The 17,736-nt window shown below is 32.0% G+C and overlaps 1 protein-coding gene across 1 annotated transcript in view; it reads left to right on the plus strand.

The window, feature by feature from the left end:
* Window positions 1–16,328, plus strand: part of HELRODRAFT_79668 (hypothetical protein) — a gene marked incomplete at both ends in the record, with an annotated part of 93,589 nt that extends 77,261 nt beyond the window's left edge. Inside the window, 4 exons of the mRNA XM_009019788.1 lie at window positions 2,893–3,039; window positions 6,959–7,015; window positions 14,428–14,618; window positions 16,139–16,328. Coding sequence (XP_009018036.1) covers window positions 2,893–3,039; window positions 6,959–7,015; window positions 14,428–14,618; window positions 16,139–16,328 — 585 coding nt within the window. The remainder of the gene's footprint in view (window positions 1–2,892; window positions 3,040–6,958; window positions 7,016–14,427; window positions 14,619–16,138) is intronic.
* Between the last annotated feature and the right edge of the window lie 1,408 nt (window positions 16,329–17,736).

Here is a 17,736-nt window from a genome sequence, read left to right on the forward strand (position 1 = left end):
GGTTCAACCGCTGACGTGTGTTGCCATGTACCAGCCAACATGAACTGAGTCTTAGTCTGATTCAACTTTAGCCTACTTTGACCCAGCCACGAGCCGACATCAGATATAGTTTTTGTCAGTTTCTCTAATACGGTAGGCATCTCATCTGGGAAACATGAAACGCAAATCTGCATGTCATCTGCGTACCCATGGCAATGATAACCATCTTTATTTAGTAAATCCAATATCTCTGCAACGTACAAATTGAAAAGAATCGGTCCAAGAACAGATCCTTGAGGCACCCCTGACGTAAGTTTCATTGGTTCCGAGAGACCACCTGAGTAAGAAATCTGCTGAGTCCGACCAGTAAGAAATGATTCGAACCACGCTAACGCAATCTTATTTAAACCATAACAATATTTCAGTCTGTCCAGCAGGGTTTTATGATTCACAGTATCGAACGTCGAACTATGTCCAGGAATGTTAACAAAGTTATTTTTTGTACATTAACTGCTGAATAAACATGAGAGAATATATCCGATAGAGCTGTTTCGGTCGAATGAAACCTTCTGTATCCAGATTGATGCGAAGGCCAAATACCATTTTTATTTATATGATTATTTAAAACTAACTCAACGGAACGTTCAATAATTTTAGAAACGAAAGACAAATTTGACACCGGCCTATAGTTTATCAGATCTGATTTATCTAATCCTGTCTTCTTTAGAATTGGCGTGACAATTGCATGCTCGCAAACCTGTGGCATTACACCCTTCGTTAAGCACATGTTGATTAAGTCCGTTAAGTAAACAATAAAACAGTCAGCATATTTTTTGAATACATGCGTCGGTATTGGGTCGAGTGAGCATGACTTCGTAGGTGACGAATTAACAACTTTAGATATATGTTCTTCAGTGAGCACTGGAAACGATTCGAGTGGAAACATAATATTAGTATTAGTAGAAATAACTGGAAAATTAAAACATTCAGTTAACTTTTCGGTCACTTTCAACTTGTCAGCAAAATATTTTTTAAAATCATCGGCGCTAATGTCCTAATTGACATCAATAAACCAAAAATAAATATACAACAAAAAAATGATAACCTTACTCCCAACCCGGCGCTTAATCAACAATAAAAACAAAGGAGTAACAAAAACTAGCATTGTAAATAATGACAAAGAAGAATATGATGATATCGATGAAGAAAAGGAAACCAACGAAGATGGATCAGTCAATAAAGAAATCTGGCACCTAATATCCATCTAAGTTCATTTTCACGAAGTAAATATTTCCCTACATAAATCAACTTGCACTGATGACGAATCATTCGTAATAGAAATATTTGCAGCATGAATTCGGAAAATATGTATATATAAATAAATATATATATAAAATTTCAAAACCCTTGCTAAAATCATTGTTCTATATATAACCCCGAATGAAAAATATATAAACAAATAGGTGGAATCGCCATGGGCTTCTCATTCGGAGTACTCTACGCCAATTTCTACATTGGCAACACAAAAACAAACTTTCCTCAAAAATCCTGAACTAAAACCCCAAATTTATGCAAAATACGTCGACGATATCTTTGTCGCGTACGACGACCCTTGACCAAATTACAAATCTTCTTTCTACTCTTAATAAATCTAAAATAAAATTTACTATAGAATATGAAAACATCAAGACCTTACCATTTTTGGAGTGGTTAATCACTCGAGATGAAAACTGCTTCAAAACCACTGTCTACAAAGAGACAAACAAAGAGATATGTCTAAGTGGAATCAGTGAGTACTCTGAAAAATATTAACGCATCACAATAAAAGCATTTGTAAATAGAGCATTCACACACTCTACTTCAAAAGGCGACGGTGAGGCGAGGTAAAATCACCAAAGTTCTTGTCAAAAACAACTACATAATAGATACCATCAACCGTAAACTACAACATTTCATTAATAACAACAATAAACAAGACGAGAATATAATTTTCTACTACAGAAACTACGTGTTATCTGCATTTAAAACAGACAAATCTGTTCTAAAGAAAGTTATTTAAAAAACTTGAAGCCTAGAAATACAGACGATAGAGTAAATTTATTATAATTTACTGAGAATTTATTATCATTAAGCAAAAACGGCAAACCATATAATAAAAAATAGTTGCACGTCTCTCCAAGATTCAACCCTGGAAAGAAATCACCTAATATATATGTTTAAATGCCCTCTTGACGGATGCACTTGGAGTACCAACTTCATCCCTACGACGTCGCCTTACTATGCACAAAAGAAAGGAGCCATTAGAACTCTCCTGGGAACTATAAATCAAACGATCCCATCACTAGAGATATTAGTAAACAATATTAGTATAATATACGGTAACAAGAGCCGCAACCATCTAAGAATAGCTGAAGCGATCTTCATTGACCAAAGAAAACCGCAAATTAACAAGCAGCAGCATGAAGAATATTAGAATATTATTGAAAGACTTTACAAGCAAAAAAAATGAACAGAACAAGATGTAATAAATAGACAGGATCAAGATATAATAAACGGACAGGACAAAGCAGAATAAAAGCACTTTGCGCACATATGGTGCACGGAAAAATACAAGTATAAGCGCTGATGATGAGTAAAATCGAAATATGGCCTTTACGCTTTAAAAAAGGTTTATTTTTTCTTAACTTTCAAGCCCCAGGTAGCATTGATTACAACAATTTTTTTATTACTTCTATTTGTTATATTGTTTTTTGGTGATTAAGTAGAAGATTTGACCTGAGAGATCATCTTAAAATATAGGCAATGGGGTTTAAATGAAGCGCGTCTAGGTTTAGTGTTATTGAATTGTTTATATGAAATAGAATATTTAAGCGATAATTATGCTACACTATTATTTCATTTATAAACATTCAGGTAAAAGACGACGTAGGTTCTATGGACCCCCAATTAGAAAGGCAAGTCGAAACAATTAGAAATCTTGTAGATTCTTACTTACGAATTGTTCACAAGACACAACGAGACATGGTGCCCAAGACTATCATGCATATGATTGTTAATCAGGTTACTTATACTATAACGTTCAGAAAATTAGAATCTCTTTTCGCGAATGTTATCTTAATTAAAATATATGTAGTTTTATTTTACAAGCAGTATCTTGAATGTGTTATCAAAAAACTAATTCAAATTGAAAGATGTATTCATAACATGGAGAAGCGTATTTATTGGGTTCAAACTGCAATTGTGCTCTGTCTTGCGTTGTTATCGAGATCTATTATACGTCTTGTGAGTGAATGTGGGCGGTCAAGTATTATAAGGATTATGGTGCCTAATTCTGCGTTGCACTGACTAGGTTTGAATGAAAAAGATCCCGTCTATCACACGCAAAGTGTTTTATTTATTGATACATGCTCGTGTTCACATCCGCAGTGTATGTCGTTGATATTAATCCTTTTGATAAAGTAATGATGTGTCCTGGAGTTGAAAATAACTTTTTCCCGGTCCAGGATAGTTTTTCGCTTTGACTTTGGTCATGAACAGTCATAAGGCTTTCATTCAAACGTCATGGACCAACATCATGGACCAATTTTGTAACGTGCAGTAAAATTTTTACTGCATCGTAGCAACGCACTACCTGCTTACTAGTGTACAGCGTGTTATCTGAGTTTTTTTTTTAATTAACATGGGAAAATTTGATGAAAAGTACTGTCAACAGACTCATTCACAAAACTGCAATTATTTGAAGCTATGAAAGATTCTTTTTTGTTTGTTTTTTTTTATCCAAAAAATGAAAGAAAACAAAAAAAGGTAAACGATCATAACATTGCTAATTCAGTGCAATCGAGTTTGCAAAAAGAAGCTGATGTGATTTTAACTAGGGCATCGAACGGTAATTTTTTTCTTCTCGGTTTACGGTTTCGGTTCAATCAGCAAAACGAATTTCGGTTCGGTTCCGGTTTTCGTTCCTGAAATAATATCGTTTTTTTGGTTTTTTCGGTTTCGCTCCGAAACTTAACTTTTTCAAGCATAGTTCCTTAAACGCATGTAACGGACATACGAACATTCAACTATCACCACAATGCCAATTTGAATTAAATTTTAGATTGTGAATAATAAGAAATCAATAACAAAAATGATTTTTAAATGTTGTCAGTATAAAAGGAAACGTTTCTAATATTTTTTTTTCAACAAATTAAAACAATCATTACAAAGATATTTTGAAATTGCTAATATAAATTAAGATTGTTTCAAAAAGGATGAAAATTTCTTCTGATTATTAATATATCTTCTAAATTGTTTTCATTGAAATCGCTTCTGCAGTCTTTGAGGATAAATTTAATCCAGAAACAGATGCTTCCAGGCTCTTTTGTGTAGCTGTTAGTTCAAAATTGGATCTCTAATTTTTCCGATTATACTGGATTTCACTTCACGTGGCAATTCTTACTCAAATTATCGACGAACTCAGTCGGAAAAACAAGCAAAAAGAGAGATAACTAATTTTCAAAATAATAAAAATCAACATAGAATTTTAAAAGACGAAATATTATCTAAATATTTTTTTTCTGAATTTGACAAAAATATTTTCTTTTAAATTTTTAGCATCGAACCGTTATTTTATTTCGTTACGGTTTTCGGTTTCAGTTAAACTAGCAAACATTATTTCGGTTCGATTACGGTTTTTGTTCCGAGCAAAATTTCGGTTAAGGTTTAGTTCCTGTTCGATGCCCTGATTTTAACAAAACATGACGACTTTATCAATGAAGTTGTACAGCCAAGTCTTTAGTCCTTTGTATCATCTAAGCCAGAGATCAATAGACTGGATGAATTATTTCATGGTAAAATTTGTAAAAATGAACACTGGCTACTAAAATTTAGAATGATCTACCGGCGTAACGTTCGCAGAATTGATTAGTTTCATTTGAAATGGGAGGACTTGGAATCGTTAAGAATTGTAGATATTTTAAGGCTTTTTTGCTCCAAGCTCAGTTTTGTTCATACGTATGCTAAATTTAAAAATTTCAAAGCAGGCCTTTTTTGAACAATTGGCATCAGAAACTCTCTTTGAAAGTAGTCTGGTACCTAGATTTAAAGAACAACCTGAAGGAAAACTTGATAACGTTTAACGATGACGCTTGTACCATACTGAATGGGGATCAGGCTGCCAGGCGGCGATTTCGCTTTCGAACAAGCACGCAGTTTAAGAAAAAATGAAACCGCAAAAGCTTTGGATGATTGGAACCGCAAAAGCTTTGAATGATAATGGTACGAAAATGTGGCTTTTCTTGTCTTTTGCGCCTCGAAGTCCATCAAGAAGGCTTTTTGCTCAAAAAGCTGCATCAATGGAGCGACGAGTCGGTCTCTTACAACAAGACTCCATCTGTCACCACATCCATCAACACTCACACGAAAAAAGTCTTGGTTCAATATAAGATGATAAAACAAGTATCATCAAATAAAAATCTATCTGTGTGTGTGTTTTTTTGACTCTCTCTCTCCTCTCTCTCTCTCTCTCTCTCTCTCCTCTCTCTCTCTCTCTCTCTCTCTCTCTCTCTCTCTCTCTCTCTCTCTCTCTCTCTCTCTATCTATCTATCTCTCATTATTTCATTATTTATTTTATTGAAGTTAGAAAAATGCCTATCTCTATTTCGATTTTTCAATCTTCTTCACCACTTGTTGAATTTATTGGAGTAACTACAACATCGCTAACAAAACGACTTACCATGCACAAAAGGGAAGGTTTTATAAAAACACACTAAAAACACACACATAATATTGAAGAGAAACTACAAGAGAACTACAAGAGAAATCCTGGACAACAACACCAAAATAATATACTGTAATTCCAGCCATTCCCATCTGAAACTAGCCGAGCCATTCCTATCGACACTAAACAACCAGCAAAACAGCAATACTCCCGACAAGAACAATAATAAAATATACTAATAACACCAATAGTACCGATGAAGACACTGATACAACGGCATATGATGGAATATCTGCACAATTGATGTATATTAATTGCCAAACATGTTATAATTGCTGCAATGGTCAAATTGCGCTAAATTATTTGTCTTGACTATTTGTTATATTTATATAACAAATATAAAATACTTATTTATACTTATACGTCCCAAAGGCCGTCCAAAGAAGTCCTGGTCGCAAACAATCGAGCAAGACATGAAAGCGCAAAAAGTTGATGGCAAAGAAAACAACGTCCTACCTCGGGAAACCGGGTCTCTGGACGCAAAACGAAGATTGATTATTATCGATTGTAAAACACTATATAAAGCACAGTGTGGTTGTAGTGATGATTTATGAGTTACTTGGGTTAGGGAATAATTCAGTGTTTCTATTACTGTTGCCATTCAAATAAATGTTTAAACATGTTTGCGTTTAAAGCAGTTGTATTTATCTATGGAATAAAGATAACTTGACGATAGTGCAAGCTGAAACACTGGTGTTGGAAATAGAGATCTTTGAAGTTACAGCGTCAGTGTCTCTGTCGTCGAAGTTTATAACACATCTATTATTTAAAAGCCTATCAAAAGCAACAAATGGTAATGGGTTTGTTATGAATGCGTATTCGCACCGTCATGCTCAATATTAACAAATATAGGTACTTGTGTATTTTCTAAAGTTTTATAAATCAGTATGCTGTAATACATGGCATTTTTCTCGTGGTGTTAGAAATAGGACAAAAAAATTTAGGCAAATTTTTTGGTTAACAGTTCAGTAATTAAAGCCATTTGAAAGTTCCTATCAGATATCTTTTTTAACTACCTGGCTCTGGCCGGATATCAAAAAGTCTAGTGTTTATCCTAGTTTTTCTTCAGTCTAGAAATAAATAAATGTACTGTTAAACTAACAATATCAGACTATATATATATATAAAATTAAATTTGATTATTACTGAATTTGCTATACAATACAGTTTAGTGACTGAGTTTTTCATGACATCATTTTGTTACCATTTTAAAATTAGATGAAAGATTTCGTTCACACTGAGTTGTTGGCTCATCTATACTCATCAAGAGATCAAGTTAGTTTAAATTTTTGTGTTACATGTCTTACAGTTCAGCTGCAATTTTTCAACATTAAAAAGCTTATTTAAATCGATATAACATATATCTAACGGTTAATTCTATTGTCTGAATAATTCTTCAGTCTGTTATCAATAGATTAAAAATAGGTCACTCAGTAATCACACATTCCTGGATCCTCAACAAAACAAAGCCACCTTATTGTGAAGCCTTTGACAAAAAACTATCTATTCAGCATATATTAACTGAATGTGAAAAATACGATCAGATCCGAAGGAAACTCGGGGTTCCATCAATGTAGAATTGCTCTTCCAGAATAGAAGTCAGGAAGTCTTGATTTCATTTGTGGAGGAGATAGATTTGATCTACAGAATTTGAAGTTTTCTAGATGTCACAACAATATAATCAGTTTCTAATGATCCAAGGGCGTTAAAATATCACATCGTGCTGAAACACCGTTAAGCTGCAAAAAAAAATTAATTTTTTTCTTTTTTAAGTACTGATAAATGAAACAAATCCTGTTTGTGGTCAAATAAAATTTCATTTTCTGAATGGATTGAATTTTTTAAACTCTTTTTTCTTTTGAATGAAGATGTCATAACTTCAACCGCATTTTTTAGTAGCAATGTTTTTTCCGTCGTAAGACCTAAATAGTGGGTATATTATAATGAAAATTTTGAATGATAGATAATAATGATTTAATAAAGATAATAATAATAGTTGTTTAATGAAGCACCAGAAAGAGGGACTAGAGGTACCATCGGATGTCGTTTAACAATTTGGTTTTGTGCAATGCTTTGTCGAAATAAATGTTTGTAATAACGACTTTTTTATTAAAATTTCTTTCTCTTTTTACAACAAGGATAAAAATGAACTGAAATCGAACGACCAAACTAGAACTTTAAAATTATTGAGTTAAAACCATACAAACTACTTTTACCTTACTTTAACTGAATCTGTGCTTACTGCAAATTTTATTATTACATAATTATTTTATTACATCAAAAATCTTTATTATACGTCGCACATTACTTGGGCTAAAGCCAAAATCGTAAAAAACGCTGATAATTTTAAGATTGGAGTGCTCTTAGGTTTGTTGCTCTGTTGATGATTATATGACGCAATGTTATTTATAAACCGTTTAGCGGCGGCCTAAAAATATGATCTACTTAAACGTATGGTCTACAGTCAATCAGTTGTGAGAAATCATTTTGTCCCATCTAGTTACCACACCACGATGTAGATTTTTTTATTGTTGTCCACTATTGGAAACTATTTTAAAAATTTTTATTTTTTAACTAAATATCTAAATAAATATATAAATTAAATTCTTTTTTTTTAAAAGTTCCATCTGAAAATAATAAAAATTAACTAAATAAAAAAAACTTTAAAATTAAACTATTATTTAACTGTAAGAAAATTGTTTATTTTACAAAATTAAATTGAAATTCAACCACAGAGACCTGAATCGCGCATCATGTCTACTAGTGTTTACTAGGTTTTAAATACAACGCTAATAAAACCCTGGTAAGTCAAGTCGTTCGTCGATATAAATTTGGACGTGTTATAGCACACAGTGTCAATAAATCGCGAGGTTTTTTCGTTTGTTTGTTTGTCCGTCTGTCTCTCTCCGTTTGTTTGTTTGTTTTTGAATTTTTGTAATCGATTATTTGATAACTTCCCATTGTCCGATTAAGCTTAAATTTCTGGTGGCAATGTGTGAACTAATTCACAGACTTAATTAAACTAATTAATAAATGAATTTATTAAGTTAATTGAAAAAAAATTTCTCCGATAACACTTTAAGCGTGAATTTTTAATATAGATGAATGCTCTGGGGAATATATTGTTGTGTTGTTTGTTATGCAATTCAACTACTTATATTTTATATATATGCGTACAAACATTTCTTTATAAAAATTTCAATTTCAACATTCATATATTTCGTCCTCTCTTAAAGACAATCATGTCAAAATAAACATTTATATCATCATTCAAAATCTATAAACAGCATTCACGAATAGTCATCCTTACTCCGCTCTCCAATCGTATTTAAATTTAGCATTCATAGGAAAATCATCCAACTTTTTTTTAAACTCATTCAAATCACTGCAATTAACAACATCATCATTCAAATTATTCCAAATATTAATAGTTCTATTAACAAAATAATTTTTTCTTAAGTTCGTATGGAATGTCATCTCATGTCCTCTTGTTCGTCTGGTGGCTCTCAATATTTCCGGCAAGCTTCGTTGGTCCTTTTCATTCAACATGTTAAACATCGTTATCAAATCACCTCTTATTCGTCTGTGTTTTAGTGTTGGCAGTTGTAAAAATTTTAATTGGTCCTCATATTTCATTCTTTCACTGTCCTTGATCATCTTTGTTGCCCTTTTCTAAACCTTTTCGATCGCTTCTGTTTCACGTATTGTCTATGGTGACCACACACTTGCCGCTTACTCCAGCTGAGATCTGACCAAGGATTTATATAATAACATAAAAACATATTTATCAATATCTTAAAAATTTCTGTTTAATAAACCCAACAATGAAAATGCCTTCTTAACATTGCAATGTATGTGCTCAATAAATTTCAGAGATGTATCAAACATAACACCCAAGTCTTTAATTATTATTTTATTATCATAATTATTATCTGATACAGAACAACCAAGCTTCATCACGATACATTTTTTTTTATTCAATTTCACATCATTCTGCACACACCACTCATTCAAATCATTCAAACCCCTCTGCAATATCACACTATCCCTATCTGAGTTCACAATTTTAAACAACTTTGCATCATCTGCGTACATATACATCGCAACCCCATTTACATCCTCAAATAAATCAAATAAATCATTAACATACATTAAAAACAAAATCGGCCCAAGCACACTTCCCCGTGGAACTCCACTCTTAACCTCACAATTCTTGACATACCATCATTCACTCTCACACGAAATGTTCTTCCATTCAAATAATTGTAAACCCAAGCAACCAATTTGTCATTCAACCTACATTTATTCAACTTAACCATTAATTTACTATGTGACACTCTATCAAATACCTTTTCAAAATCAGTATATACTGCATTAATCCCACAACCTTTATCCTCATCCCTAGACAATTTATCCATCCATTTTAACAACTGCAAAACAGCTGATTTTCCCTTGACGAACCCAAACTGTTTTGTGTTCCACTTTCAATCAAATGTGACATCAAAGCATCCTTTATTATAGACTCCATCAATTTACATGTTAGGCATGTCAGTGCAACAGGTCTATAATTTTTAGCTTCCTTTTTATCTCCTTTTTTATGAATGGCTGTAACAATACTTTCTTTCCATACATTAGGTATGACTCCCCATTCAAAAGACCTATTAAATAATGAACTTAAGTAATCATAAATAGATTCTTTACATTCAAACAATATCTTGTCACCAATGTTATCTGGTCCAGACGATTTACATACATTCAACAATTTAATTTTATTGAAAACAACCTGTGGTTCAAAATCAATCACATTCATTAAGTTAGTTGTTTCTTCACACAAAACAGTTTCATGTGTGCAATCATTATCCCCCTTACTAGTACTATAAACAGTGGTAAAAAAAATCAGCCAAAACATTTGCTTTTTCAAATTCATTTGTTACAACAATCTTATTTCCCTCTTTATCGACCCCATACAAACTATCTATAGAAAACCTATCCTTTCTACTATTATTTACCTGTTTCCAAAATATCTTAGGATTAATTTTAACCAATTTACCCAAACCATTTAAATAATTAATCTTTATTTACTTGATGTCTCTTCTAACTTTGTTTCTCACCTTCTTAAAATCATCAATTATCTTATTATCCCTGTACTTAATGAACTTTTTCCATAATAAATTTTTTCTCTTATTGAATTTAAAACAAAATTTGGTAGTTAAGGAAATTTTTTTTCATTTATATACTTTACTGGTACAAATTTATTAATATCACCTTCAATAACAGAAACAAACCTATCCCAAATTCCATTAATTATTGATTGTTTGCTATTGTCACCAATTCGAATTGTCACGCACTCAAAACAATAGCAAGCCTTTTGTGATGATGTGATTGATATAAGGTGCTATGTTAAGTGTGGAGGTGAATGTGATGCCTAATATATTTAATTGACTTGTGCGAGTGATTGATGGGTGTTCTGGAGGTAATTTTATTGTCTTACTGCAATTGTGAATGATGAATTCGAATGATTTATTGAGATTAAATGACAGATTGCATCGTTAATGAGTCGAGTTCTGATTGGATGGTGTTTGAGTTAGATGATGGGATGATAAGGTAGGTGTCGTCAGCGTATTTGATGATGTGACTAGAGCTATGAAAAGTTTTGATTATTATTATTAGGACTATTATTATCATTGTTATTTTTAATATTATCCAAATTAATAGTATTATTATTAAAAAAATTGCTGGTAGGGTATTGTTGGTGGTGGTGATGTTGAAGTCGAAGATATTAGTGAAGTCGATGTTGTTGAGATGTTGAAGGCAAGCACTACTATGTGAAAGATGACGACGGCGAAATGAGATGACTTTTCTCTCGGTGTTGTTTCTCGATGTTGGGTTTGTTGGTGGAGAAGCAGCAACCACCCCAAGATGATGTGTTGAAACGCGTGATCTATAAGTGTGAGTGATGTCCAGGTTTACATTAATCCCTTATATTCTGTCAAGGTTGTGACCTTGGCGGATGGGACCCCAGAATATAGGGTGTAGACCTGTTTGAAGGATGGAATGATGGTCGAGTTGATTGAAGTCATTCCCAATGATGAGTTTTGAGTATATCATTGATAGCATGATGGCGAAACGATGTGAATTTGAGATGAGATGAATGACTTCAAATAGATGACAACGCCTACTCCACGCCGCCTGCCAGGGCAGTCTATTCTGAATGGTGTGTAGCCATCTATTGCGATCAAACCATCAGGGTGAACAGGCCTAAGCCATGACTCGGTGATGATGATGATGTCAGGGTGGAGATGATACACATCACTTCTCAAGTGCTCAATAACATGTGGCTTGACAATGTTAGTGACATTCAAAATATTGATGGTGGGTGGATGATGACATGGGGTGCTAGGTAGATGCGCCGGGGGTGTTGATGTTGAAGTTGTTGTAGAGTGCTGTAGCGGTTGAAGAAAAGAGGAGAGGTTGGTGATGATCTGGGTTCCAAATTTTGTTGAAGAAAAAAGATTGTAAAAACATTGTCAGAAAAAATTAATTATTGTTTTATTGAAGTAAAATGAGCAAAGACTGTAGTTTATAACGGAAAATTTAATGATTGAAAATCTACAACACGATTTCGAGTAAACCATAGACATCGCAAAACCAGGAAAATGAAAAACTTTCATTTAAGTTAACACTTTTTTGGATTGTAGAACAATAATTGTTGAATATTATTAGCAGAATATTATTATTAAGCATTTCTTGTCTAAATTGATAGATCTAAATTAAATTTTACTATGGAAAAATCGATAAACAACAAACTACCTTTTCTCGATACCTTAATACAAAATATCAACAACAAATTCAAAACTTCATAACAGTAATATTTTGTATATGCATTGTTAACCTTCTTGATAAAGTCGTAGTAGTAAATCCGATATATTCTGTGTTTCTGTGCCTACAATCACCGATTTTAAAGTCAAAAAAATATACTAGATGCTCTTCATTATCGATTTGACAGTCTGACAATTTTAATCCATTTTATATATGTTTTAGTATAAATGGAAGTTTTGAATTTGTTGTTGATATTGTGTATTAAGGTATCGATAAAGGTAGTTTTTTGTTTATCGATTTTTCCATAGTAAAGTTTAATTTAGATCTATTAAAAGTGATTTATTAATTTTTTTATTTGGGTTGTATCTGGGTATATTGTTTAAGTTGTGGTGTATTCTTGAAAGGGGATTCTACCAAATGTTTCATGTAGAAATTAGCAAAGAGGACTTTGTTTGTTTGTAAAGTTGGTTGTCGGGACTATGAATGGGGCTTCCATAGTACATATTTCAAGAAGTTTTTTAAGATGGTCTTTAGGGATATCCAGTGGGTTGATATCGGAATGATACACTTTATCAAGAATGATATTAAGGGTATCTATTACAGGTACATTGGTAAACAGAGATTCAACATCCAATGGTGCGATTGTAGTACCATTTGTCGGGTTGTTGGAGTTGCATATGTCGATTGTAAGTGAGACTTGATGGCTCTCTTTTGTGTTTGCGTTGTGAGACATCTTAATAGGGAAGTGGTTGAAACACCAATATACAAACGTTGACTCGCACTATAGCCGATACAGTTTTGAATTCGTACATAACATGATTACGCTTCAATGTCGAATCGTTTTTAGGAGTACAGTTGTACTTTAGGACCAATTGTGATGTTTTAAAATTGTTGTAGTATATCCTGTGCTTAATCTTATTAGTTTCATTGATTGGCGTAACGTTTCTTTTTATGATTTTTTTGAGGACGGTCTCGTCTCTTTTGTGTGCCGTTTGCATATCATTTCTGTAATATAGGATTATGTCGTTGTCATTGCTGTTTTTAAATATATTGCTATCTTGTTGTAGTCTTTGTGGAATGGTGCTTTCAATGCATGATGTTTTGTAGCCATTGCTTACTAGTAGATTAGTAATTCTTTTCAGTTACGTATTTCGTCAATTTCAAAGTAGGTACAATAAAATCCTTTGTGAACTGTGCATTCACTCATTCATCCTCATCTGAAGATCGCAATATTTTCTGGTCTTTAATTTTTTCACGGCACAACTGTCTATTCATATTCTAAACATGTTTGATTTCTCCTCACCATCTCTTTTTTCATCTCCAATTGGTGATTTTTTTTATTGGATTGTTTCAGAACGGAGTAGCAAAAGATAACATCGTATTACATTAAGATCATTTATTTAACAAACTGAAAATTTTTCTGATTTTATATAATTATAATAAAGAATTGTTTTTAAATGATATAAAATACAAATGTACACCTATGGTTTCAAACCTTGTGAGTTCTATTGTGCTCCTATTTCCCGTACAACGTCTACCTATTCTTTGAAAAAAATTTTTTCTTACTTTGTGAATTGTTGAACAGCAAGTTTTTAAAATATACGTTGGTTCACTGAAAGTTAGAGTACTTATATTTACGACAACTTTTGCTTGGTTATTTGAATACAATAGTTATTTTAATAGTTTCTAAAATAGCTCTCGCAAATACTCGATTATGTGTATTTACGTTGTGTAACCTTTATGTTACAAGTGCAACAAGAATCTGCATTTGTCGTAGTTGCTTCATAATAGAAATAATAGTTTTATCAAGTTTATTTTTTAAAAAGTTATGTTGAAAATAAATTTCTCTTATAATTTCTTTTATACAGAACTCTCTAATGGAAGAATCAGCGGAAGAAGCTCAAAGAAGAGAAGAAATTCTTCGCATGTATCACGCCACAAAAGAAGCACTTAATATTATTGGTGACGTAACTACCAACACTGTTTCTACACCTGTTCCACCTCCAGTCGATGATGAATGGATTAAACCAAACGATTCATCAAGAAATCCTTCCAATGGGTTCTCTTTTTTTTGAGGCTTCCAATAAGTTAATGGATAACTAATTTTTAGAAAATTAACGTTCAACAAATCTTTACTGTTTAATTATACTGGTCTACGTATGAAAAAATGTTTTCTGCTGACTTGAGTATTTTTGCTGATTTTGTGTATTTGAGTAACGTTGATTCTATATTTAAAATCAGAAATTATGTAAAACGTCAAATTTTTGCACAAATAACAACTCTTTTATTTATTAAGCAATTTAACATTAATGTACAATAAGAAATTTTTCATAATAAATCAATTAATTAACTCTTGTGATTGTTATAATTTGTAAGATTTTGATTGGATAATATCAATACAATGTAAAAAAATATAAAAAATATAATTTAATTATAGTTTCGTTTATTTTTCTTCTATAAAACTAATCTATCCACTGAAAAAAAATAAAAGTCAATTACTGTGAAAATTTTTTTTCTTTTTTGATTTTCTAATATATTTTTTATTAGGCTTGTCTCGCTGTAAACACCAACAGTTGTCGCTATCATGCTTGTGTTTGCCTTGATATCTGCGCTCATTAATTTTGATGTTTTGGTGGAAACGTTCTCCCTGTTTTCCACTCATGACTCCGGAGTTTGATGGGAAGTAATTTAAATGGCTGTGAAGAAAATGCAAATTTGCACTCACGTTTGCTCCCAATTTTTGAAAAGTCATTAACAAATTTTCCACTCTAAAATTTGCTGTCTTGAAGTTTTATAGAAAGTCTCTAATAATATCACACAAGGCAGACTAAGCGTTTCTTTCTACGTTTTTTCATGTTATTACTAAACTCTGTCTTTCATCAGGAGCCTGATCTGTGGACCATCAAATGTACTCTGTCTTTCTTCAGGAGCCTGATCTGTGGACCATCAAATGTACCGGCTTTCGGTTTTTATCTGGAATGAGCAGGGAACTTAGTACGGAAGTATTTGAAACATTGTCCATCTTGATCTAAAGCTTTGACAAACTGTTTCACAAGTCCCAATTTTATATGCAGGGGAGGAAGCAACACTTTTTGAGGACTTATTTTAAATGTGTTTCTAATTGGCCACAGATTTTTTTATAATATCCTGGCTGTCCCATAGGCACAAACAAAAGGAAACTGTTTTTCTACTTTGTTTTCTTAGGAGCAGGAATATGGCTTTTAGGTGTCCGCATTACATCCAGCACTATTCGTTATATTTTATTTTTGCAATATAATTTTAATAAACTATTTATATGGTATTTATTCAGATTATATACTAAGCATTTGTTTTCTGCATTGTTAATTATTTCATGGTATTATCTATTCACTTATCAACGCAGTTTGTTTTAACATTAGAACGTTAATATCGATCAGTTTTTTTCCATTTTGTGCGAAAAGTGGACGTGACTGATAAGCATGATATGATATTTGGAATAAGCACACTAAAACACATAAAGATCACCTGTTATTGTACAGTCAACAAAATTGACGTATACTAATGTTATGTATTGTCTAATTTTATATATTTAAATTTCAGACCATCGTCCCCTAAAACAGTCGTGCAGCAGCAAAACAGGTTATCTCAAACTGGTTCCTCATTGCCATCAAGAGCTGCTCCTTCAGCTCCTACAAGACCAGCACCGTCAGTGCCGTCAAGAATGGGTCCAAGTCCTACTCCTGTTGGTAATATTCCATTCAATCTTCCACCTCCTCTCCTACCCATGTAAGTTTGCTAACTTTTTATTACATTTTGATGTTAATAGTAAAAATTGACCTGGAATTTATAAAATTTTGCGTGTTGATTGTATAACATGTAAATCTTGATTTAAGCAAAGTTTTATGCTTAATATGGCACCTGTGCTTATTATTTTTAAAAATTTGAAGAAGCTCAGTTTTATTTAAATATGGTTTTCAAGTTAATTTTGAAAATAATTTTGATAGCGTTTTTGTTAAAAATAAAAATTTTTGGCTTTTTGAAATTATTGTTCAGCGAATTGTTAAAGCCTCGGTCAGGTAAGAGTAATTCAGTTTCAGGCGTTTTCCGGAATGTTAAAGTTAAACGTATACCCCTCTGGTCTTGTTTCTGGTAGAAATGAAATTTTCATCAACAATGAAATTCTACCTGTTTAACAAATACGACAAAAACAATAAGTCAACATTATGTAAACTATTAATTAGTGTCTTTTACTATAAAGCATCTTTATGAAAACAGTAAACCGTAAAATATCTCGTCTATAAGTATCTAAGTGAAAATTTTGACAACATTAAATTTTTAATTAATAATAAAAATAAATATTTTTGATCAAAAAATTTATAAATTGACATTGTGTTTTTTTTATTTTAGAAAACAACAATAATAATTTAGTTTAACACATACATTCTTTGCTTTCTTTTGTTTAAAATTTTTTGACCAAAGAACAAGAGGACATGAAGAATGGAAAAAGTTGAAAAAGAAAACTGCAAGAAAAAGTTTTTTAAAAATTGTATAGTCAATAACTGGAATAACTTGATGCAAAAGATTTGAATATTTTTGATAACTGTATAGACTCAGATGTTGGATAAATAATTTGAAGCTGTTACAGTCATGTTACTACTGCAGCTTGACTCAATGCGCTAAAGTGCACCACAGCATATTGTTGTTATTAATATTATTATTTAAACTGCTAACCCCCTTTTTTCCATTTTCAGTCATGAAAAGTTTCCTAATTTGATAAAGGCTCAAAATCTAGTAGCGTGTGAAACTTGGTAGCTATAAGCTATAATAGTGTCATCAGAAAAGAATGCTAAGGCAATTTTTTTTAAAAGTGATAATAAATTTGCACATACCCTTTTTGCACTCGTACGTAATTTTACACATACCAGCTTATAGCATTGGCGTTGCTGAGATATATTCGATAAATTATAAATATATGAATTTTTATAGAGTAAAACAAAGTTTATTTATAAAATAAATTTCCACACGAAGTTTATCAAACAATTTCAATCATGTACGGTCGAAAATCTGGTAAGGACCTCAGATTAAAGTTTATGCATATGAATAAAAAATCTCTTCAACGAAAATTCAAATTAATGCGATAGGCGCTGTACAATTACAACAATCATAAAAATTAAATTATTTACTTATAAAAATATAAC

Source organism: Helobdella robusta, assembly GCF_000326865.2.
Source record: "Helobdella robusta unplaced genomic scaffold HELROscaffold_25, whole genome shotgun sequence".
Lineage (NCBI taxonomy): Eukaryota > Metazoa > Annelida > Clitellata > Rhynchobdellida > Glossiphoniidae > Helobdella > Helobdella robusta.